The 20,948-nt window shown below is 36.2% G+C and overlaps 1 protein-coding gene across 1 annotated transcript; it reads left to right on the top strand.

Annotated features, from left to right (window-relative positions):
* Positions 1-11,732: 11,732 nt before the first annotated feature.
* On the top strand, positions 11,733-16,960 carry LOC133285775 (protein YLS7-like). The gene is made up of 4 exons (XM_061483056.1): positions 11,733-11,904; positions 12,160-13,066; positions 15,559-15,833; positions 16,081-16,960. The coding sequence occupies exons 2-4, from the start codon at positions 12,322-12,324 to the stop codon at positions 16,882-16,884; spliced, it is 1,824 nt and encodes a 607-aa protein (XP_061339040.1). The 5' UTR covers positions 11,733-11,904; positions 12,160-12,321; the 3' UTR covers positions 16,885-16,960.
* The last annotated feature ends 3,988 nt before the right edge of the window (positions 16,961-20,948 follow it).

Raw genomic sequence — 20,948 nt, 5'->3', positions numbered from 1 at the left:
AGCTCAAGGCTTAGGCCGAGCTTTTAATCTTTAAGCCCTTCACTGGGATGAGTTGATGCTCAAGGCTGAGGCCGAGCTTTAATCTTAGTTGGGCTGAATTGAAGCTATAGGCTCAGACCGAGCTTTTAAACTTTAAGCCCTTCGTTGGGCTGAGATGAAGCTCAAGGCCGAGACCGAACTTTTAAACTTTAAGCCCTTAGTTGAGCTGAGATAAAGCTCAAGGCTTAGGCCGAGCTTTTAATCTTTAAGCCTTTCACTGGGCTGAGTTGATAATCATGAAGCCCTTCACTTGGCTGAGTTGATGCTCAAAGTTGAGGCCGAGCTTTAAACTTGAAGCCCTTCACTGGGCTGAGTTGGAGCTCAAGGTCGAGACTGAGCTATTAAACTTAAAGCCTTTAGTTGGGCTGAATTGAAGCTCTAGGCTAAGACCGAGCTTTTAAACTTTAAGCCCTTCGTTGGGCTGAGATGAAGCTCAAGGCCGAGGCCGAGCTTTTAAACTTTAAGCCTTTAGTTGGTCTGAGATGATGCTCAAGGCTGAGGTTGATCTTTTAATCTTTATGCCCTTTCACTGGGCTGAATTGATAATCATGAAGTCCTTCACTGGGCTGAGTGATGCTCAAGGCTGAGGCCGAGCTTTATTCTTGAAGCCTTTCACTGGGCTGAGTTGGAGCTTAAGGCCGAGGCTGAGCTATTAAACTTAAAGCCCTTAGTTGGGTTGAATTGAAGCTCTAGGATAAGGCCGAGCTTTTAAAGTTTAAGCCCTTCGTTGGGCTGAGATGAAGCTCAAGGCCGAGGCCGGGCTTTAAAACTTTAAGCCCTTAGTTGGGCTGAGAAGAAACTCAAAGCTTAGGCTGAGCTTTTAAGCTTTAAGCCCTTCACTGGGTTGAGTTGATAATCATGAAGCCCTTCACTGGGTTGAGTTGATGCTCAAGGCTAAGGCCGAGCTTTAATCTTGAAGCCTTTCACTGGGCTAAGTTGGATCTCAAGCTAAGGCCGAGCTTTTAAACTTGAATCCCTTCGTTGGGATGAGCTCAAGGCTGAGGCCGAACTTTAAATCTTGAATTCCTTCGTTTGGAATGAGCTCAAGGCTGGGGTCGAGCTCTTAAATTTGAAGCCCATGGTGGCCTTTTTTTATCTGAACCCGGCGTTTTACGCCATGGTCTTTTAATTTGAGCCCCTATTCTATCGTAATGGCTTTTTTAATCTGAACCTGGCTTTTTACGTCGTGGTCTTTTAATTTGAGTCATGTTTCTTTCGCGGAGGCTTTTTAATATGAACCCGACTTTCTACACTGTGGTCTTTTAATTTGAGCCCCGCTTCTTTCGCGGAGGATTTTTTATCTGAACCCGACTTTCTACGCCGTGGTCTTTTAATTTGAGCCTCATTTCTTTCGCGGGGGCTTTTTTATCTAAACCTGTCTTTTTACACTGTGGTCTTTTAATTTGAGCCCAGCTTCTTTCGCGGTGGCTTTTTTATTTGAACCCGACTTTTTACCGTGATCTTTTAATTTGAGCCCCGTTTCTTTCGCGGAGGCTTTTTTATCTGAACCCGACTTTTTACGTCGTGATCTTTTAATTTGAGCCCCGTTTCTTTCACGAGGCTTTTTTATCTGAACCCGACTTTTTACGCCGTGATTTTCTTATTTTGAACCCTGCTTCATTTGCGGTGGATTTTAAATTTGAGACCGACATGTTAAACTTGAAGCCCTTGGCTGGGTTGAGGGCGAGCTAATAAACTCGAAGCCCTTCACTGGGCTAAGCTCAAGGCTGAGGCCGAGCTAATAAAATTGAAGCCCTTAACTGGGCTGAGTTGAAGCTCAAGACTGATGTCGAGCTTTTAAACTTGAATCCCTTCACTGGGTTGAGCTCAAGGCCGAGGCCGAGCTAATAAATTTAAAGCCCTTAACTGGGCTGAGCTAAAGCTCACGACTGATGCCGAGTTTTTAAACTTTAAGCCCTTTGTTGGGCTGAGATGATGCTCAAGGCCAAGCTTTTAAATTTTAAGCCCCTTTTTGGATTGAAGCTGGGTTATTAATGGTCTGCTAGTTCCCTAGCTCACAAAATTTGGGATGATATTTCCTTTAATAAAGAATTCAAAATTCTCATGTACCTTTTTCTTTATGATTTAATGACCTTCAGGTCTTCACTTGCTCCATCAAGAATTGCGATGACGAGAATCTCCGTCAAATCGTCACTTGCTTGGATCTGGAGCCCCATTCTAGAGTCTCTCGGAGGATCAAAAGCCCTTTTTGCGGTAGGGTTTGTCTCCTCATATATATGTGGTTTCAGCAATTTCAGGGTCGCGAGGCAGCCTGCAATCTATGGCTTTGCGTTATGCCGCACGTGTTTACCATGGATGGGAGTCAAAATTTGTTGTTTCCCACAAACGGTGACAATGTTCAATACTATAAAACCAAATAAGGATACCTCAAGGGTATGCGCTCAGAGATATCTTAGAGGTAGATATTTTGGTTGGCTTATAGTCAATCTCTCGATCACTGCGCGCAAGCAATATGCTTATAGCCAAGACGTGAGTGTGTGCACAGTGTTGGCTGTAATGGTAAATAGGTTAAAAGTGTGTACCTGGTGTCTTAGCCTCTTATTTATAAGGATTACCTTCTCTCAATTGATATGAAATCTGCCTTGATTGATAGGGATAGGGATTTTATCCCTTGATCCTCTCTAGATTATATGGTTGAAATATCCGTGTCCAATCTTGCTAATAATAGGATTGTTCGGTATTAGAATATAGTTTTATTTTATTTGTTGCTGTTTGTTCTGATTTTGTTATAGCTGTAATATTCCTTTCTGTTAGTAACATTTCTGTTAGTGACACATGGTCCACATAAGGAACCCACACTCACACCTCACGTTTAGACCATTCGGTTATTCTTTCTTTCATTGTATCTGATATATATAGAGAGATACATGCCTTATACAAATCACTGAGATAATGAAAATCATTTTTCTTTATTCCTTCATGTTAATATGGTATCAGATGACCTAATCTTTTTTCATCCCCTCCTTCCATGGCTCGAGGGAGTAAAACCAATACCACTGCCTCCACCACTGCCTCTCCATCTCACACCACTGTCGCCTCTCCTTCCATGGATGATTCCGACAGTCCTTTCTATCTTCAGAATGGTGACCATCCTGGTCTCATTCTTGTGACCCATACCCTCACTGGCCCCAATTTCAATTCCTGGAAAAGGGCCATGCTAATTGCTCTCACAGCCAAGAAAAAGGGAAGCTTCGTTGATGGTAGCATTCGTCGTCCAAATCCCTATGATCTTCTGTTTGCTGCATGGAATAGGTGTAATTCCATGGTCACTTCTTGGCTGCTCAACTCTGTTTCTAAGGAAATTGCTGATAGCTTGATTTATTTTTCTACGGCTTATGATCTTTGGGATGATCTTCACATTCGCTTCCACCAAGCCAATGGTCCACGAATTTTCCAACTCAAACAACAGATCTTGTCGCTGCATCAAGGAACTTTTGATGAATTTTTGTTTGCACCAAGCTCAAAATCCTCTGGGATGAGCTTCAGGATCACTCTCCGACTTTTGTTTGCACTTGTGGAGGCTTTCGAGCTATCTCTGCTTCACGTCAACAGGACAATGCCATGCAATTTTTGATGGGGTTGAATGATTCCTTCTCTTCCATTCGAGCTCAAATCCTCCTCATGGAGCCTCTACCTCCGTTATCCAAGGTGTTCTCTCTGGTCTTGCAAGAGGAACGTCAGAGAAAAATCTCCACTTCATTTCCCCAATCTCCTGACTCTCCCCTTGCTAATTTGGTTTCTGGACTTTCCCTTGCTACTTCCCCACCTTCATCGTTGTTGCCTCCACCGCCGATGACTGCTGCAATTGGCCCTCAACGACGCCCTCGTCCTTTTTGTTCTCATTGCCAACAACTGGGCCACACGCGTGAGAGGTGCTTCAAATTACATGGGTTTCCTCCTGGTTATAAACCCAGAAGCCTAAAACCTGCTTCTGGCCCATCTCCTAACTCGGCCCAACTTCACCTGACCCAATCCCAGCCCCTCTCTCCACTTGGCCCTCATTCCCTTTCCCCCACCCAATACACTCAGCTCCTCTCACTTCTCAACCGTAGCCCCAATTTCACCACAGCTGCCCCACCTTCGGATGCATCTCCCACTCCTTCTCCTACTGCCAAACCCATGACCGCGAGCTTCAGTGGTACGTTTTGATCTTCCCTTTCTCCTACTTGTTGGATACTTGACACTGGTGCTACTCATCATGTCACGTATTTTTCTTCCCTTCTTTGCAACTCATCTTCTCCCACTTCTTCCGCTTCTGTTTTCCTTCCCAATGGTTACAATATTCCCATTTGTTCCATTGGTGATGTTCATCTTTCCTCATCCCTGGTTTTAAATCATGTTTTATTTGTTCCTTCTTTCACTCTCAATCTCATCTCTATGAGTGCTCTTACACGAGATTCTAATGTCATTGCTCTTTTTTCTGGCTCCTTTTGTCTTCTTCAGGATGCTACAACACACAAGACGATTGGGATTGCTAGGTGCACGGGTGACCTTTACCTTTTTGATTCTTCAAAAAAATTCCCTTTTTTTGATGTCCCCCCACCCCTTTGTTCTTCTGTTAATTTTCTCTCATCTGTAATTTGGCACTCTCGGTTAGGCCATCCATCCCACTCCCTTTTATTTTCAATGAAAGATATTTTACAATTTACTGATTCAGTTTCTCATTCACCTTGCACTATTTGTCCATTGTCAAAGCAAAAACGTTTACCATTTATTTTGGATCCCAAATTGTCTTCCACTGCTTTTACTTGTAATTCATTGTGACATTTGGGGACCTTTTACCCCTCTCTCTGTCTCTGGTGATAAATTTTTTTAACCTTGGTGGATGATTCCACCCGTTTTACATGGGTATATTTTCTCAAACACAAATCTGATTTTTCACAAATTTTCCAATCTTTTTATAATTTGATCCTTACTCAATATTCATTCCCTATTAAGTCCATTCGGTGCTATAATGCACTCGAATTCAATCTCCCTAATTTTTTTTCTTCCAAAGGAATTAAAATATTCCATTCCTGTGTTGACCGCCCTCAACAAAACTCTGTTGTTGAGCGCAAACATCAACACATCCTCAATGTTGCACGTGCCTTGCATTTCCAATCGCACATTCCTCTTGCATATTGGTCTGATTATGTCCAAACTGCAGTTTATTTGATTAATCGCATTCCTTCTCCTCTTCTTCATTCCAAAACTCCTTTTGAGCTTTTGTGTCACAAACCTCCTTCTTACTCACATCTTCGAGTTTTTGGTTGCTTGTGTTTTTATTCCACCTTGTCTCGCACCAGACATAAGTTTTCTCATCGATCTTCTCCTGCCATTCTTCTTGGTTATCCACCTGGCTACAAGGCATACAAACTCCTTGACTTAAACACTAACCGTTTTATCATCTCCCGAGATGTTGTATTCCATGAATCAATTTTTCCTTTTGCATCCTCTACTCCTCTTTCCACCCCTTTAATTTCCTTACCCTCTATATCACCCACAGCCACTCATATTGTTCCTCCTACTGTACCCATTGAAGCTCATGATCAGTCACCACACAGACCTACTCGCATTAAATCCAAACCTCCACATCCCTCAGATTACATTTGCTCCACTTCTACTATGCATTCTTTATCTGCGCATCTATCATCCTCCCAATTATCTCATTATTTTCATGCCTTCATTAATTCCATATCATCCCATTTTGAGCCTTCTACATTTGCTGAAGCTTCTCAATTACCTGAGTGGTGTGCTGCCATGGATGCTGAAATTTCAGCCCTTAAACTTAATAATACTTGGACCATTGTATCTCTTCCCCAAGGTAAACATCCTGTTGCATGTAAATGGGTTTATCGTGTGAAATATCACTCTGATGGTTTTCTTGAGCGCTACAAAGCACGATTGGTTGCAAAGGGCTTCACCCAGCAAGAAGGCTTAGATTATATGGAGACTTTTTCCCCTGTTGCCAAGATCACCACAATCCGTCTCCTACTTGCCCTTGCTGCTATTCATAATTGGCATCTAATTCAATTAGATGTCAATAATGCTTTTTTACATGGAGACTTATCAGAGGAGGTCTACATGGTTTTACCACCTGGCTATCCTAAGCAGGGGGAGTCTATACCATCCAATGCTGTTTGTAGGCTTCACAAATCCTTATATGGATTAAAACAAGCATCACGTCAATGGTTTGCTAAATTTTCTTCTACCCTTTCTTCACTTGGTTTTTGTCATCCTGAAACTGATCATTCTCTCTTCATTCAGCACAAAGGTGATTTTTTTATAGCTGTGCTTGTCTATGTTGATGACATATTGGTGGCTTCTAACAACATTGATCAAGTTCATCATCTCACTGTTGTCCTGGACGACAAGTTTAAATTGAAGAATTTGGGTGCTTTAAGGTATTTTTTGGGCATTGAAGTGGCTCGTTCCTCTACTGGTATCTCCATCTGTCAACGTCAATACACCTTACAAATATTATCTGATGCTGGCTATCTTGGTTGCAAGCCCAAGTCTACCCCTATGGAGCCTAATCTCAAGCTTTCTTCTCAAGAGGGTGATTTACTTTCTGATCCAACCCAATATCGCAGATTGATTGGCAGGTTGCTCTATTTAACAATCACAAGGCCTGATATTTGCTTTGTTGTCAATCACCTCAGCCAGTATATGTCTGCACCTCGTGTTCCTCATCTCAATGCTGTTCATCGAATTCTGGCTTACTTAAAGGGCTCCATTGGTCAAGGTTTATTATTTTCTTCTTCATCTAAAATCCAATTCATTGCTTTCTCTGATTCGGATTGGGCTTCATGCCCTGATACCCGAAAATCAGTTTCTGGATTTTGTGTCTTCTTGGGTAATTCTTTAATCAGTTGGAAATCCAAGAAGCAACCTACTGTCTCCAGGTCTTCTGCAGAATCTGAATATAGGTCTATGGCACATATTACCTGTGAAATCATTTGGTTATTTTCTTTGCTCAAGGACTTCCACATTGCTCATGCTACTGCTGCTCACCTATTTTGTGACAACAATGTTGCTATTCACATTGCTGCCAACCATGTGTTTCATGAACGCACTAAGCACATCGAAATTGACTGCCACATTGTCAGACATCAGATCATTAAAGGCTGCCTTCAAACTTTTCCCATTGTCTCTGCCCATCAGTTGGCTGATATTCTTACCAAGGCTCTTCATCCTACACAATTTTCTGCTCTTCTTTCCAAGATGGGAGTCCACAATTTGCTCACTCCATCTTGAGGGGGAGTATTAGAATATAGTTTTATTTAATTTGTTGCTGTTTGTTCTGATTTTGTTACAGCTTTAATATTCCTTTCTGTTAGTAACATTTCTGTTAGTGACACATGGTCCACATAAGGGACCCACACTCACACCTCACGTTTAGACCATTCGGTTATTCTTTCTTTCATTGTATCTGATATATATAGAGAGATACATGCTTTGTACAAATCACTGAGATAATGAAAATCATTTTTCTTTATTTCCTCATGTTAATATTAAGATATGAATCCAGTCCATGAACCCAAAATAAAAAATGTAAAAATTAGTGCTTAATAGGACAGAATTATAGACACACATCTCTTTCACTACCCTAACACTAAATCCTTGCAATTAGTTAATGGAATTGTTGACAAAACAATTCCTTTAACTGATAAAAACAAAAACAATACGAATGGAATCAGAAAATCATTTTAGGAAGCAAAACAACGGAAAGTCTGGTACAAGTCATAGGGACCAAACAACCACCGTTAAAGAACAGTGTTGAATCAACTACTATTAAAACCGGATTGGACCTGTTTAATTGGATAGTGGACCACAAATTTATCCAGTCCAGTTTATAAAGAATTAATGCAACATTAACCATCAAGCGATAATTATATATTTATTATAATGCTTTAATTAGTATATTTATTACATAATTCTATACATGAAAGTGAGGTTTCTGGCACAAGTCAATATGAAATTTATGGCTGAGGAATGATAATCAAAAGAATCATCAATATGCGAATATATTGAATGCGATGATAAAATATATTAAGTGCAATGCTCCATAGGGGAACTTGCAACACCGATGGTCAAAAGGTATCAATCAACAATTATTGCCGGGAATTCTTAAACCTAAAATAATCTTCTCCATTAATCAGCAAAAACCAAAACCATATTTACATTAACACCGTGGATCAATCAGAGTTAGCCCAAGCAAAATAAACTTCAGGCTTTTAGTGCTTGTACTGCATACTACTTTACGTTTAGTAGGGTTTTTAATTGCAATGACAATCAATTTCTACCAAGCTGGGATAATTTAACCGTAATCTATTATATTTTTTTTCCCAATTCAATATTAAACATCACTGAGTCGTATTTGATAAAGTTCATGTAAGTTTTTATTTTAATTACATGGATTAATTTAAGTGATAAATAAATTGAAAAATATTTTTAATCAATTTTTTGATTGAGAATTATTATCAGATTCAAATAATATTATGATAAATATCGTAGAAACAAATTAACCTAAACATATTATTGGATTATGTTACAAGAACCACATTTCCATAAAAAAAAACTGTTACACAATGCATCACGAGAGTTAATTAATTCACCCCTCAAACTCAAATTTCTTTGTTTTTAATATTGGAAATGCAATACTGACGGATCGAATGAGATATTTACACGATGATAATTAAGAGAATATATATCAAAAGATATGTACTTGAAAGGCTTAACCCATTATTTAATCGATGGAGTTATATATAGGTGAAAAATCTTAGTGAGAGTAAAATTTGTTCGAAAATAGGATAATTAATCCTATCTTTTATCTCTTAAGTTACGCTTGCCACTTATAATTAATCGGTTGTTTATAGAAATTGTGAGATTTGGGGTCCAGGAATAGAATTATATTTTACATTCAATTATCATGCGTGTGATAATGGAAAAAAAGTTTAAATTTATGCCGCATTTGTTTTTTCATTCTAAAAATATACAAAAAGAAAAAAGACTTGCCAAATACATTAAGGCTTGTAATTTACGATTAACTTTATGTGAAAAATATTTCTGTAGTTAATGCAGATAAGTTATCTGCATTTATTCCCAAAATGACGTCGTTTTGGTATTGAAATTTTAAAAAATTATAAATATAAAGACTATTATAACCCTGAAATAAATTAAAATTATAAAAACACCATGATTTTCGCCCAAAACGACGTCGTATTGGGCTTACTGCAGATAACTTATCTGCAGTAACTGCAGAAAAAGCGAACCCTAACTTTATTATCTGAAAGAATTAAAATTGATCCCACACATTTCTTTGATTGTATACGTGTTCGCCAGTTGTATATTACTTACATATAGGAGTCAAATTGGGCTGAGTTGAGCTGAGCTTTGTCCCGAAATAGTTAAGCTTATGCTAAAAAAATTTAATTTGACCTGGCTCAATAACATAATATAAGTCTAACTGTTAACCTGGCCTGACCCAATTATATATATATAAAAAAAATGTCCTGACCTAACCCATTGATTTATTATTTTTTAACTTTCAAGCAGAACATGGATCAACTTCACAAAATACTCAAATACTGTTAAAACAAAAACTACAATTTCAATGTTCAAACAAAACTATGAATCACGACAATAACTTATCATAAACTCATTTAAGTCACTTTCAAAAGCAAGATGCCTAAATTAAATAACATATATTTCATTAGATTCAACAAATCAATCCATACAATGTAAATTAAAATAACTGCATGAATTCAACAAATGCATCCTTGTAATAACCAAAAACTTATCAATCTCCTCTCCCTTGCAAATACAATTTCAAAGTTACATAAGTTGGCAAACAATTTGTAAATGTAAAAAACAAAAAATAAGATTAAAGAATAGAAAAATAAAGAAGATTAAAAACAAAAAAACCTTTTTATACCTTTTGTTTTTTCTTCAAGTCATACTTATTACGTAGCGAATCTCCACCATATATTAAAGTTTGTATGATATCTTCCACCAAGTTAGAACGATAAGCATCAATAACTCTTCTTTTAGCACTAAATGTTAATTCTGATGGTAGTGTAGAGATTGGTAAAAATCTTATGTCACTCCCAAAGGTAGGATTGGTGGGGTATCGAACTTAGGTTCTTCCACCACCTACTCATCTCACATATACCAACTGAATTATCACCAGTACTATTATGAATAATATTATTTTATTTAATTTAAAATAAATAATATGATATAGGGAGACATGTAAACTTATAGACCCGGCAAAAGTGTATTTTTAGGATAGGAATTAAAAATCATGGATAAATCTAAGCGACTCTTTCTTAAATCCAAGCGATCTTTTCGTAGGCGTTTGCCCCCGATCCAATCGGGGGATCGAATTGATTATAAAAACATGAGTTTAATTAATCGATTTATTAGTGAACAAGGAAAAATATTATCTAGACGTGTGAATAGATTGACCTTAAAACAACAACGATTAATTACGATTGCTATAAAACAAGCTCGTATTCTTATTTCTTTTATCAAATGCTCAATACCCAAGTAGGCTTTCAAAGTGCATAGTGCTTTCTGGGTGATCTCAAACCTTGCGATTGTTATTACGCCCCCAATAAATCTCAGGCCCGGCATGTGAAAAAAAATTTATGACCTACTTTCTAAATAATTTTTTTAAAAGCTCAGATCTATTTTATTTGACTATACGTAATAAGTTAAATTTGACCTAATATAAGATAGATCATAGACCTCTGTAAACCGACTTAACCCAGTTTCACTCCTCCTTACATGTCACCATCAATAGAAAAGCAATTTGATTTTGATTTGTTGCCTCTATTTTCAATCTAATAAGATAGCTCCAAAATCAGGGCTTTGCCAACTAACGCACCTAATCGTATCTCATCATGCTTATTAGTTTTATTATCCTCCTCGAAATATGCCTCTAATACCCAACATTTTCTTGTTTTATCCATTTTAAACAAGTATCAAATTTCTGACAAAATTTCAACACAATTATAACAAGAAGAGGTTTCCCACATTTTTTTTTTTTTTTTTTTGTATATCAAGGTTTCCCACATTTATAATTAAACTTTTAACAGGGTAAAATGACTCAATCTCATAAGTTTATTCTATTCCATGAATTCATCAAACAAGAGATAAGAATATGATAGGATTAGTTATTCTACTCTATCCTTTTTATTAGCCGATTTATCTGAGTAAAATGTTTCATAATGATTTTTGATTCTGTGTGAGAATAGGCATTTAATTTTATTTATCATATAATTCATTATCACAAAATTTAAGAAACTTATTATAATAAGAAGTCAAACTGTTTTAAAAGTATTCCTATATAAAACATGAATAGTTTTTATGAATTTTGTATGAATAACGTGACACGTTACACCAGAAAGTATAAAAGACAACATTACACCAAATTTTTTTAAAAAAAATATAACTCAATTTATATAGTAATACTTTAGTTGCCCTAAACGGGATATTGCAGCCAGTCAACCACTCAACACTTTGTCTTTTCAAATTTGTCCATTATCAAAATTTTGCCCTAATTTTTTTATTTTATTTTTGAAACAAACATCAATTAAAAAAATATAGATGTGCAAATAAGCTCATGGATTTTGAGGTGAGGGAGGCTCTTCTTGGCACACAAACTCTCTCTCTGTCTCTCTCTAAAATCTCGCTCCATTCCTTGCACTAGCGGAAAAGCATCTGAAATAAACAGAGGCAAAACTTGTTGCCGTTTCATCCAAATTCCACGTCCCTTCGGAACATACATCACTGACTCCGAATTCGTATCTAAAACTTTCTTCATTCCCTCCATTGTACACTCACAATCTCGTCACCAAGGTATCTGATTTTCATACGTTCGGTGATCCCAATCCTTTTTTTTAATCTTTTTTCTTTTCTGCGTAAAAAAATTCATTTTTTTCCTGATGGGCATCTGAATTTCGAAGGTTCAATGTGGATTCTTCGTGATTTATGAATTTTTCAAGTTACTGGGTTGCAAGGACAAGTGTTTAAGTGTGATTTTTTTTTTTTGCACCTTTTCACTCGGAATTTGTTATGTCCTATTGATTATTTGTGTATTTGTGGATGTAACAGGGTGATTTTGTGGATTGATCTCATCTCAGGCTCCAAATCTCCTATGTGATTTTCATCACTGGAAGCTATGTTTTATAATTAACATTAAGATATTTTCTATGGTTTTGAAAGCTTTCATGCTTCAGGGTTTAGTGTAGAAGTTGATTGTATTTATTGAATTACATGGCTTGGGCTAGTTCCAAAGGTTCCCTTGGAATGTCTTCCCATCCAAGGCCTCTTTCTTGGATTGTAGTTTTAGTGGGAGCACTTGCAGTTTTCTTAATTTATGCTTCCTGGGTTCTTGTATCATCTCCAATTGGTGCCACGGTTCATGGATATTTTTATGGTATAGGTAGTTCGCAGAAGTTAGACTTTTCGGTCTCTCCTACTGCTACACATGAAGGTCAGTTGAATAAAAGTTTAGATCTTGTTGATAATCAACCATCCTCTGATCCACAATCTTCCACAATTTCCTCTGATCTCTCTAGTGATAGCAAGATAGAACAAACTGACACTAAATCAAATTCACAAGTAGATATGAGTGAGTCTAATTCAGAGAATTTCCCAATGACCAAGGATGTGAATGGCATAGAAACTTCTGATGGGGCAGTTTCTAATTCACATGAACCCGTGACTTCATTTGGCAACAGTGCAGATGTGGTCAATAGTAGCTTTCCTGCCCAAGCAAATTCACAAAATGATTTGACTTCAAGTGCAACTATGCCAGTGGCAGATATCAATTCTTCCAATGTGACTAGTAATACTAGAACTGAGGAACCCACGTCTGTGGTTTCGATCAATCAGTCCAGTGCTGTAATTACAACATCAAATGAGACCTCTATGTCTTCTGATGATTCCACATCAACAGCAGTTCCTGCATCACTAGAGAAGCCAAATAACACATCCTATGCTGGTTCAGTTAATTCAGGTTGCAATCGAAATCTTTTCACCTGCACTAGCTTATTATCCATGTGTCATATGTGTTTACCATTTTTGTTGTATATCATCAATTATAACATAAAATTATTTTGCTCTTCTTTACTTCACTCTCTTTTGGAAGCACATTGGAGCCATAATGTCAGAATTAGTTTCATGTTATCAATTTTAACTCTTACTGTTGTCATCTAACTTGCAATTGTGGTCTGGTTTATGTAACACCCATTTCATTATCTGTCCAGTTAATTTTTGACAAGAAAATGAGGGACAGATAGATTTAGTCTTTAAGGCATGCATAAATACATTCTGCCTCACACATTAAAGCTGTTTTATAATGGGCTTGGTTAGGGAGAGAGAATTTACTTTTTGGCCAGAAAAATATTTTTGTTGGGGACAATGATATAGCTGTTGTGATATTGCTCTCCATATATTTCTGTGAGTACAGGAACAAGGGCTTCAAATGAGATTCCTTGCTTCCACCGGTTTAGCTTGATTTTAGTATGATTGTCTAGTAACCTCTCTTTGACTTTAGTCTTTGTTTAAATTCTCAATAGGGTTAATTAAGAGAGTTGTGAAAATCATTAGATTTCCTTTGGCTTGGGATAGGGAGCATAAAACTGATCATGTTGTGAGTTGGAACATATGCCACTATGCCCTGAATCATTGAAGGTAGTTTGAATCATAGTATTGTCACGACCTCCCCACAGGGCATTGCGACAAGAGGCAATTGAAATTTATTGAAAATTAAAAGGGAAATAGAGTACCCACCAATTTTATTTAAATGATAAATTTTTTAAAAAACCCTTTTATTTGAAAACTTGACAAAATTGAATAACAGAAACAGAAGAGAATAATATAGAAAAAAATAAAAATTGGGTAAATTCTAGTTCCAGATATAGTATCATTTAGACATCCAATTCATATTCAATTTTGAGTGGTCTGGATAAAATTGGATGTTCACAAGCACTACGGAGCCAACTCTCTAGTATGTTACCATAGTGATGTATGGTTATGATGTTATCTATTAGAACTTTAACACAAGGTGATTATGAGGGCTTGCAGTCAAGTGCTTCAGATGCAAAACGTTGAACTCATGTCACTCAGCAAGCCCACGGAAGTTCATCATTCAGTTCCATCCAACTTTCCCTTTTTGTGGTTCCAAGGTTCAATATTGGGTGGATTTTCATATGCCATTCATTATTTTTGTCCCATTTTTTTTACCTCTAATATGTGCATTATGCTCCCTATAACAATTTCGTTTTCAAAGGATCCAGTGACAATTGGATGAGTCATTTCAATTTGAAGCAATATTTATTATTTAATGGTCTGTTATATAGGTTTTGGTAAAAACAAATAGGTGCAGTTTTGTATCTCGGATTTAACTTGTTATAGGATAGGATTACATTTATGGCTTCTGTTTGGTGTTTTGTTCATGGTTGCTTCAAGGGAGTTGCCAGGTCTACATCTTTAATGAGCACTAACTTCTCCATAAACCCAGGAGTTGTTAATTTGTTTTAGGAAAAACAAAAGGAAGATCTGGTGGGATTTTGGTGTGTTCAGTTGTCTAGTGTGTATGTTTGTTAAATAGAAGAGTTTTTATCAAAACATCAACTCTGGAATAGATTATACTTCTGATGCCATTATGGTGCTAATGCTGTTCTTAACTTGGTTTCTTAGTCTGAAAATCTCATAAACATCATGACAGGAGGAGTATTTGTTTAGCTGTCCACTGTTCCTTGTTTCTTTATTCTGAAGGTGGATATCTTTTTGTCTGTTTTTCAGTTTAATTTTGCTTATTCCAAATTTTTATTAAATTGAATTACTGAATACTGATGTATGGCAAATTACACTAAGTTGATCCACATCATAAAGTACTTGAATGTTAACTCAAGAAATAGAAATTGCTCAGCACATAATTGTTTTGTTAATAGCAACTTCATCTCTGGATTTACTTATATTTTTTTACCACCTGGGCAAATGTGAAAAGTAGAAGGATCTGCATCTCATTGTCAACAACACTGAATTGCTTATTAAGAATTTTACTAGAATTCTCATCATAACGTATACAAACAGAATAAATTGAAATATGAAACAAATTATTGTATGTTAAAAAAGTTGAATGTTCAGCAGTTTAGGTGTATGGGCTACTATAATTTAATTATCTTGTTGAGTTCGCAAAACAGATTACAATTTAAACCTTCTACAGTCTGCATTTGGTTGGTAAACAAGACACAGACACAAATATATACATGCATATTTCAGACAGAGACACACTATTGGAATCAGTGATCTTGCTCTCAACTATTGTTTTTTTAAAGGGAGGATATTTCATTTGTGTTGCTACATACTTTCAAATCTTCTCAGGATATGTAAATTATTGTTACCTGTATCTTTTTACTCAAAATTTCTCATTATAATTTTGTTTGGAATTACTCTGTATATCTTGTGAGTTTTTTAATTGGTGTTTTCCATTGTGTTGTGTAGGTTGTGATCTGTACCATGGAAATTGGATACATGATCCATTGGGACCATTATACACAAACAATTCATGCCCTGTAATTACACAGATGCAGAATTGCCAGGGTAATGGGAGGCCTGACCAGGATTATGAGAATTGGCGATGGAAGCCCTTTCAGTGTGACATACCACGATTTGATCCCAAGAAATTTTTACAGCTGATGAGAGGGAAGACCTTGGCTTTCATTGGAGATTCAGTAGCTCGAAACCAGATGGAATCAATGCTGTGTATTCTCTGGCAGGTTGTTTCTTTTTTCCAGGCAAATTTTATTAAATTAAAAAAAAAAAAAAACACCTTTTGGCACTAGGACCCTTCATGTGTCCTTTGTGCCAGCTGCACCACGCCATGTTCTTGATCAAATGATTTGTTGCCAGTCAGTATAATGCATTTGACTTAAGATATTCGTACATATGCGTGCAGGGTGCATGAGTATGAGCATCCATTTTATCATAGTAAGAAGCTTAACTAAAAAAATATTATGCTTTCAGGTAGAGGTACCGAAGAATCGGGGAAATCGTAATATGCAACGATATTATTTTAGGTCCACATCTGTAATGATTGTCCGGATATGGTCCTCGTGGCTTGTCAAACAAATATCTGAACCATTTGATTTTGCTCCAGCTGGTGTGGATAAGCTCCATTTAGATGCCCCTGATGAGAAGTTGATGGAATATATACCAAAATTTGATGTGGTTGTTCTTTCTTCTGGTCATTGGTTTGCCAAGAAGTCTGTGTATATTTTGAACAATGAGATAGTGGGAGGACAGTTGTGGTGGCCAGACAAGTCCAAGCCTAAGAAGGTTAACAATGTTCATGCATATGGTATATCTGTTGAAACAATTCTCACTGCTCTTGTCACACATCCAAATTACACAGGGCTTACAATTATGCGTTCCTATTCCCCTGACCATTATGAGGGTGGGGCCTGGAACACAGGTGGATCATGTACTGGGAAGGTTAAGCCTCTTACACTTGGTGAACTGGTGGAAAATGGGCACACAAATACAATGCATGAGCAACAGGTTACAGGTTTTAACCGTGCAATGAAAAAGGCAACAAGTAGATCAAAGTTGAGGTTAATGGATATCACTGAAGTCTTTCAATACCGGCATGATGGTCATCCTGGCCCTTACCGGAGTCCTGACCCTAATAAGATCACAAAACGTGGTCCAGATGGAAGGCCTCCACCACAGGATTGCTTGCACTGGTGCATGCCAGGTCCTGTAGATACCTGGAATGAACTTGTGTTTGAAATCATTAAGAGAGAATTTGAAGGCCAAAGTGCATCATGAGATTTGATTTGATTTAATTTATTTTTTTGACACTCAAGCTGCATAGAATAATATATTATAGCCTTATGGTATCTTTTCACAGAATAATATATTATAGAGAAATTAATTTATTTCTTTAAGGATTGGGATGATATGCATATGCTGCTACCTTATACCTCAACCATCAAAGACATCAGTACTACTGACGTGGCTAAATATGTTCCTCTTAAGTTCGTTTTTAGTGGTTCTTTGTTACTAGTACGTAGCAATAGCAAGCCAAATTAGTTTATTGATGAAATATAAATTTTCATGCTGTGTTGAAGGTTTAAGCTAAGCATTTTCCTTTAAAATTTTTTGGGGATAGTACGTATATCTTTTCTCATATGGGCAGTATGCTACATGTTGACTTAAGCAACAACTGGTTTTCTGGTACCCTGGATTTGGCACTTGGAGATGACTTATTTCTCTCCTCATTTCAATATTTGAATATTGGCCACAATTTCCTTGATTAGTGAGCTATTTGCTCATGATGGTATATGATGCTAGTAATAATCAGTTAGTGGGGTGATATGCTTACCTCTACGCTTGTGGTGTCTGTATGGATTCTACCTTCTTTGGTTATGTGATGCTAGCAATGTTCAAGAAAAGACAAAAGTTTTGAAAGGCCTATAAGGTGGTCGTACATCACAAGGCTTTGCGATTTTTTTAGCCTGTAAGGACTTTTTTTTTTGTGGACTTTAGTCCCGTGAGCTTTTTAGCTCCAACTTGCGTGAGTTAGAACTGACCCATATTGACAACTCCACGGCTCCTTATACCTTTTTTTTACTTATCAAGAAACTTAATTTTTGTTAATTGACAAATTAATTATCCTATTAACCAGTATAGATCAGGTAGACTCATCATAAATATTTTAAGTAGTGGACATTATTTGGGTCAAGGGAGGCAGCTGGCTTCCTCATTCCCCAAAATTTTAGTTTCAATGATAATATATATAAATTATGGGTTTAATGTTGTAGGATATAAATTTTATTTCCTATATATATATATATATATATATATATATATATAAATGTATATGAGGAGAAGAAAGAGAAAGAAAAAATATGAGTTTCACATATTTTTATGTATATATAGCAGATAAATTTATTTCCTATAACATAAGAAATAATAAATTCATAAACTATAATATATGCATTGGGGATTGTTAATATCAATGAAGCATGTTTAGGTGTTATGGTTTCTGATAACCTATCAGTGATGATTTATTTACTTCGCAATTTCTATATATTTCAGATAATCTAATATTAAATTTTAATGAGTGATAAAATTTGTGTTTATTTTTTTTCCATAGATATTCCCACATTTTGACCGTCCCTACCTAACCTAAAAATGGCATAGCAATAAAATTTTATGAGAGGGAAGGGGTGAAATTGCAAGTGCATTCTTCCTTGTATATTACTACTATTTCTATGACATAAATGCTCGTTTGACGGGAATGATAGGACAAAAACGGATAGGATAAGAGAGTTGGATAAGGGTAGGATATGAGGCTGATAAGCCTATATCATGTCCTGTGTTTGATGAGCACCTGATTAGCAATCTGATAAGATTATGTTATCTTAACATATGTTTGAGGCGAATCAGATATCATCGGGATATGATCCAAATAGACTAAAATACCCTTTTTAACATAATGTCATATAATTTATCAAAAACTTATATTTAAATTTTTTAAATTTATTTATACAATTCTAACAATTATAATTTTAAACAAAATATTTTTAATTAACTTTTTTACTCTTAAGACTTTTTCTCTCTCTTCAAGCGAGTATTTCCCTTTCTTCTTCCCCCTTTGTTAAGTTTCTTTCTTTTGTTTCTTTTTTAAGTTCCATTGGCCAAATTTAATCACAAGAGGTTGTTGAGGATTCGGTCTTCGCCGACCACCGCTTGAAGACTCTTCCTGTTCTGCATTTTTTTTCTCCCAAATCTAAGCCGCCATAAATCTGGGTTTTTTTCCCACCTGAATCGCTTCAATGGTGGAAATGTCTGTTTCCATTAATCTTATACGTTTACACGTCGATCCCAAGTTTGAGAGAAAAAGGATCTCAAGTACGATTCAGATCCTGTTGGGTAGCGTGCGAATATATTGAGTATTTAATAATGGTATCCTATCTTGTTGAATCCTAACTCAGCTCTCTCATAGGATAAGAAATCATCTATTGGATAGGATAAAATGAGACAATAGGATAAGCTAATCATATCTTAGTGACCCACCAAACTAGAAATAAAAATAGGATATGATAAATTATCCTATTCTATCTCATGTGATAGGTTATTCAAAGAGAAATTCGTAATACTTTGCAAAATCAAAAACTTTAAGAGTGATTTAAATATACATTTTGATGATAAAAAAATTGCATGTGAGATTGGTTATTCCTTAGTAACTTTTCCATCCTTACTATGTTGAAAGTGTTGTATTTAAAGATTGATATTTTATTATGTGAAGAAATATCTAATACAAAATTGATCTAAGTAGGATCCTCTTTGAATGATATAAATAATTTTGCATTTTTTATCATTTGATTGATTTTGTGATTTAAAGATATATAACTGTCATCAATTAAGAGATTTCATGTTAAAATTTCAGGTGAAAATTTTGTGCTTATCTTTTTATTTATTTATAAATAACCCTCCAATTATCAAAATCCCATATCATTATTTTCGCTTTAAATCTCTCACGACAAGTGAATTTCTCCCGATTTTAAATTTTAACATAATCTATATATCCTACAAGGGAAAAAGGTGTGTCATTTTAAATAACACATCTTACATCCTTTCATTCTCACAAAGAGGTGAGGCTCACATCTTTAAAACTTTTTCCCTCCTGATATGATCCCCCAATAGGATTGGAGGAATGGATCTACTAGGAATGGAAAATTATAACTCCAAATTCAGCCGCCAACACGTACTGTTAAAAACAGAACGTATCTCACGCTACGGACCTCAGATTTGGGTGATTCCAAAACGAGGTGAAAGATGGCTTCCTGAATCACGATTTTGGCACAAGAATCATCGGAAAAGGATAAGGAATTCGGGAGATATGAATCCAAGATAATATAGAACGAAATTGGAGTTTAAGGATTATAGGTAGGCGCCACAATTCCAAAGAATTGATAAGCCCAAGAACGCCACAAGGATTGATGCCCTTGGTAAGTTCAGAGATTCTCAAAAGAACCCAAGAGAACTAGCCTCACCAAAATAGGTTAACTTGATATTCCAAATCTGTCTTCAAAAGCCATGGTGTTCCCTTATATAGTGGGCAACAACCATATTGAGTTTAACCTAAGAGTGCTTACACAAAAGAAAATAGACAGCCCAATAAGCCTTATTATAAAAAGTTTAACTAAATATAAGAAAATAAAAATTAAGTGCAGAATTTGGGCCAAGTAAAATAAAGCCTTCATGCATATCCGTTGAGGCTTATTCTTCAAGGTCTTCAATTTGAATTAAGTGTATCATTTTGGGCTCTTCTTCCTTTAGACTTGGGCTTGTCTCAAGTAAAGTGGTCACCAAGAGATTTAGAGGCTCTTTAGCCTTTTTAGCTTTTGCTCGTTATTGGGCCTCCAAGACTTTGTATGTCCTCCAAGTTTGTTGTCTTGGTCATGCCACCTCCTATGTCCTCATCACCTCCACTTTCTCTTTCATGATTTATCTCTTTCTCTCTCTTTCATGATTTATCTCTTTCTCTCTCTTCCATGATTTATCTATTTCTCTCTCTTAAAATGACACAACTTTATATCCTTTAAAATGATACACATTTTTCCCATCCTACAATCTAATTTACGCGATCCAATGAGTTATCAAATAAATAAAAAAAATCCTAACTCATTTTTTTCTTAGGTGCTGCTAGGAGATTTATTTGTAAAAACTTGGGAAAGTGAGGTTGGATAAAAAAGAATGCAAAGTTTGGTAGCCATTTAATAAAATTTTTCCCGAGAAATTTTCACTCCTCGAATTCGACTTGATGTGTAAAATGAAAGACAAACAACCAACAAATAATACCACAGATTAATTGGATTTCTTCC

Source organism: Gastrolobium bilobum, unplaced genomic scaffold (genome assembly GCF_033153095.1).
Source record: "Gastrolobium bilobum isolate Gb01-03AN ecotype WA unplaced genomic scaffold, APGP_CSIRO_Gbil_v1 utg1991, whole genome shotgun sequence".
NCBI lineage: Eukaryota > Viridiplantae > Streptophyta > Magnoliopsida > Fabales > Fabaceae > Gastrolobium > Gastrolobium bilobum.
Note: the sequence above shows the minus strand (reverse complement) of the source record. Positions and strands in the feature narration are given on the sequence as shown.

Bases quoted from the DNA above. Each gene is read 5' to 3' on its own strand.
- LOC133285775 (XM_061483056.1), top strand. From the start codon at position 12,322: ATGGCTTGGGCTAGTTCCAAAGGTTCCCTTGGAATGTCTTCCCATCCA. The intron at 13,067-15,558 runs GTTGCAATCGAA...TGTGTTGTGTAG, and splicing joins TGCTGGTTCAGTTAATTCAG to GTTGTGATCTGTACCATGGA. The intron at 15,834-16,080 runs GTTGTTTCTTTT...TTATGCTTTCAG, and splicing joins TGCTGTGTATTCTCTGGCAG to GTAGAGGTACCGAAGAATCG.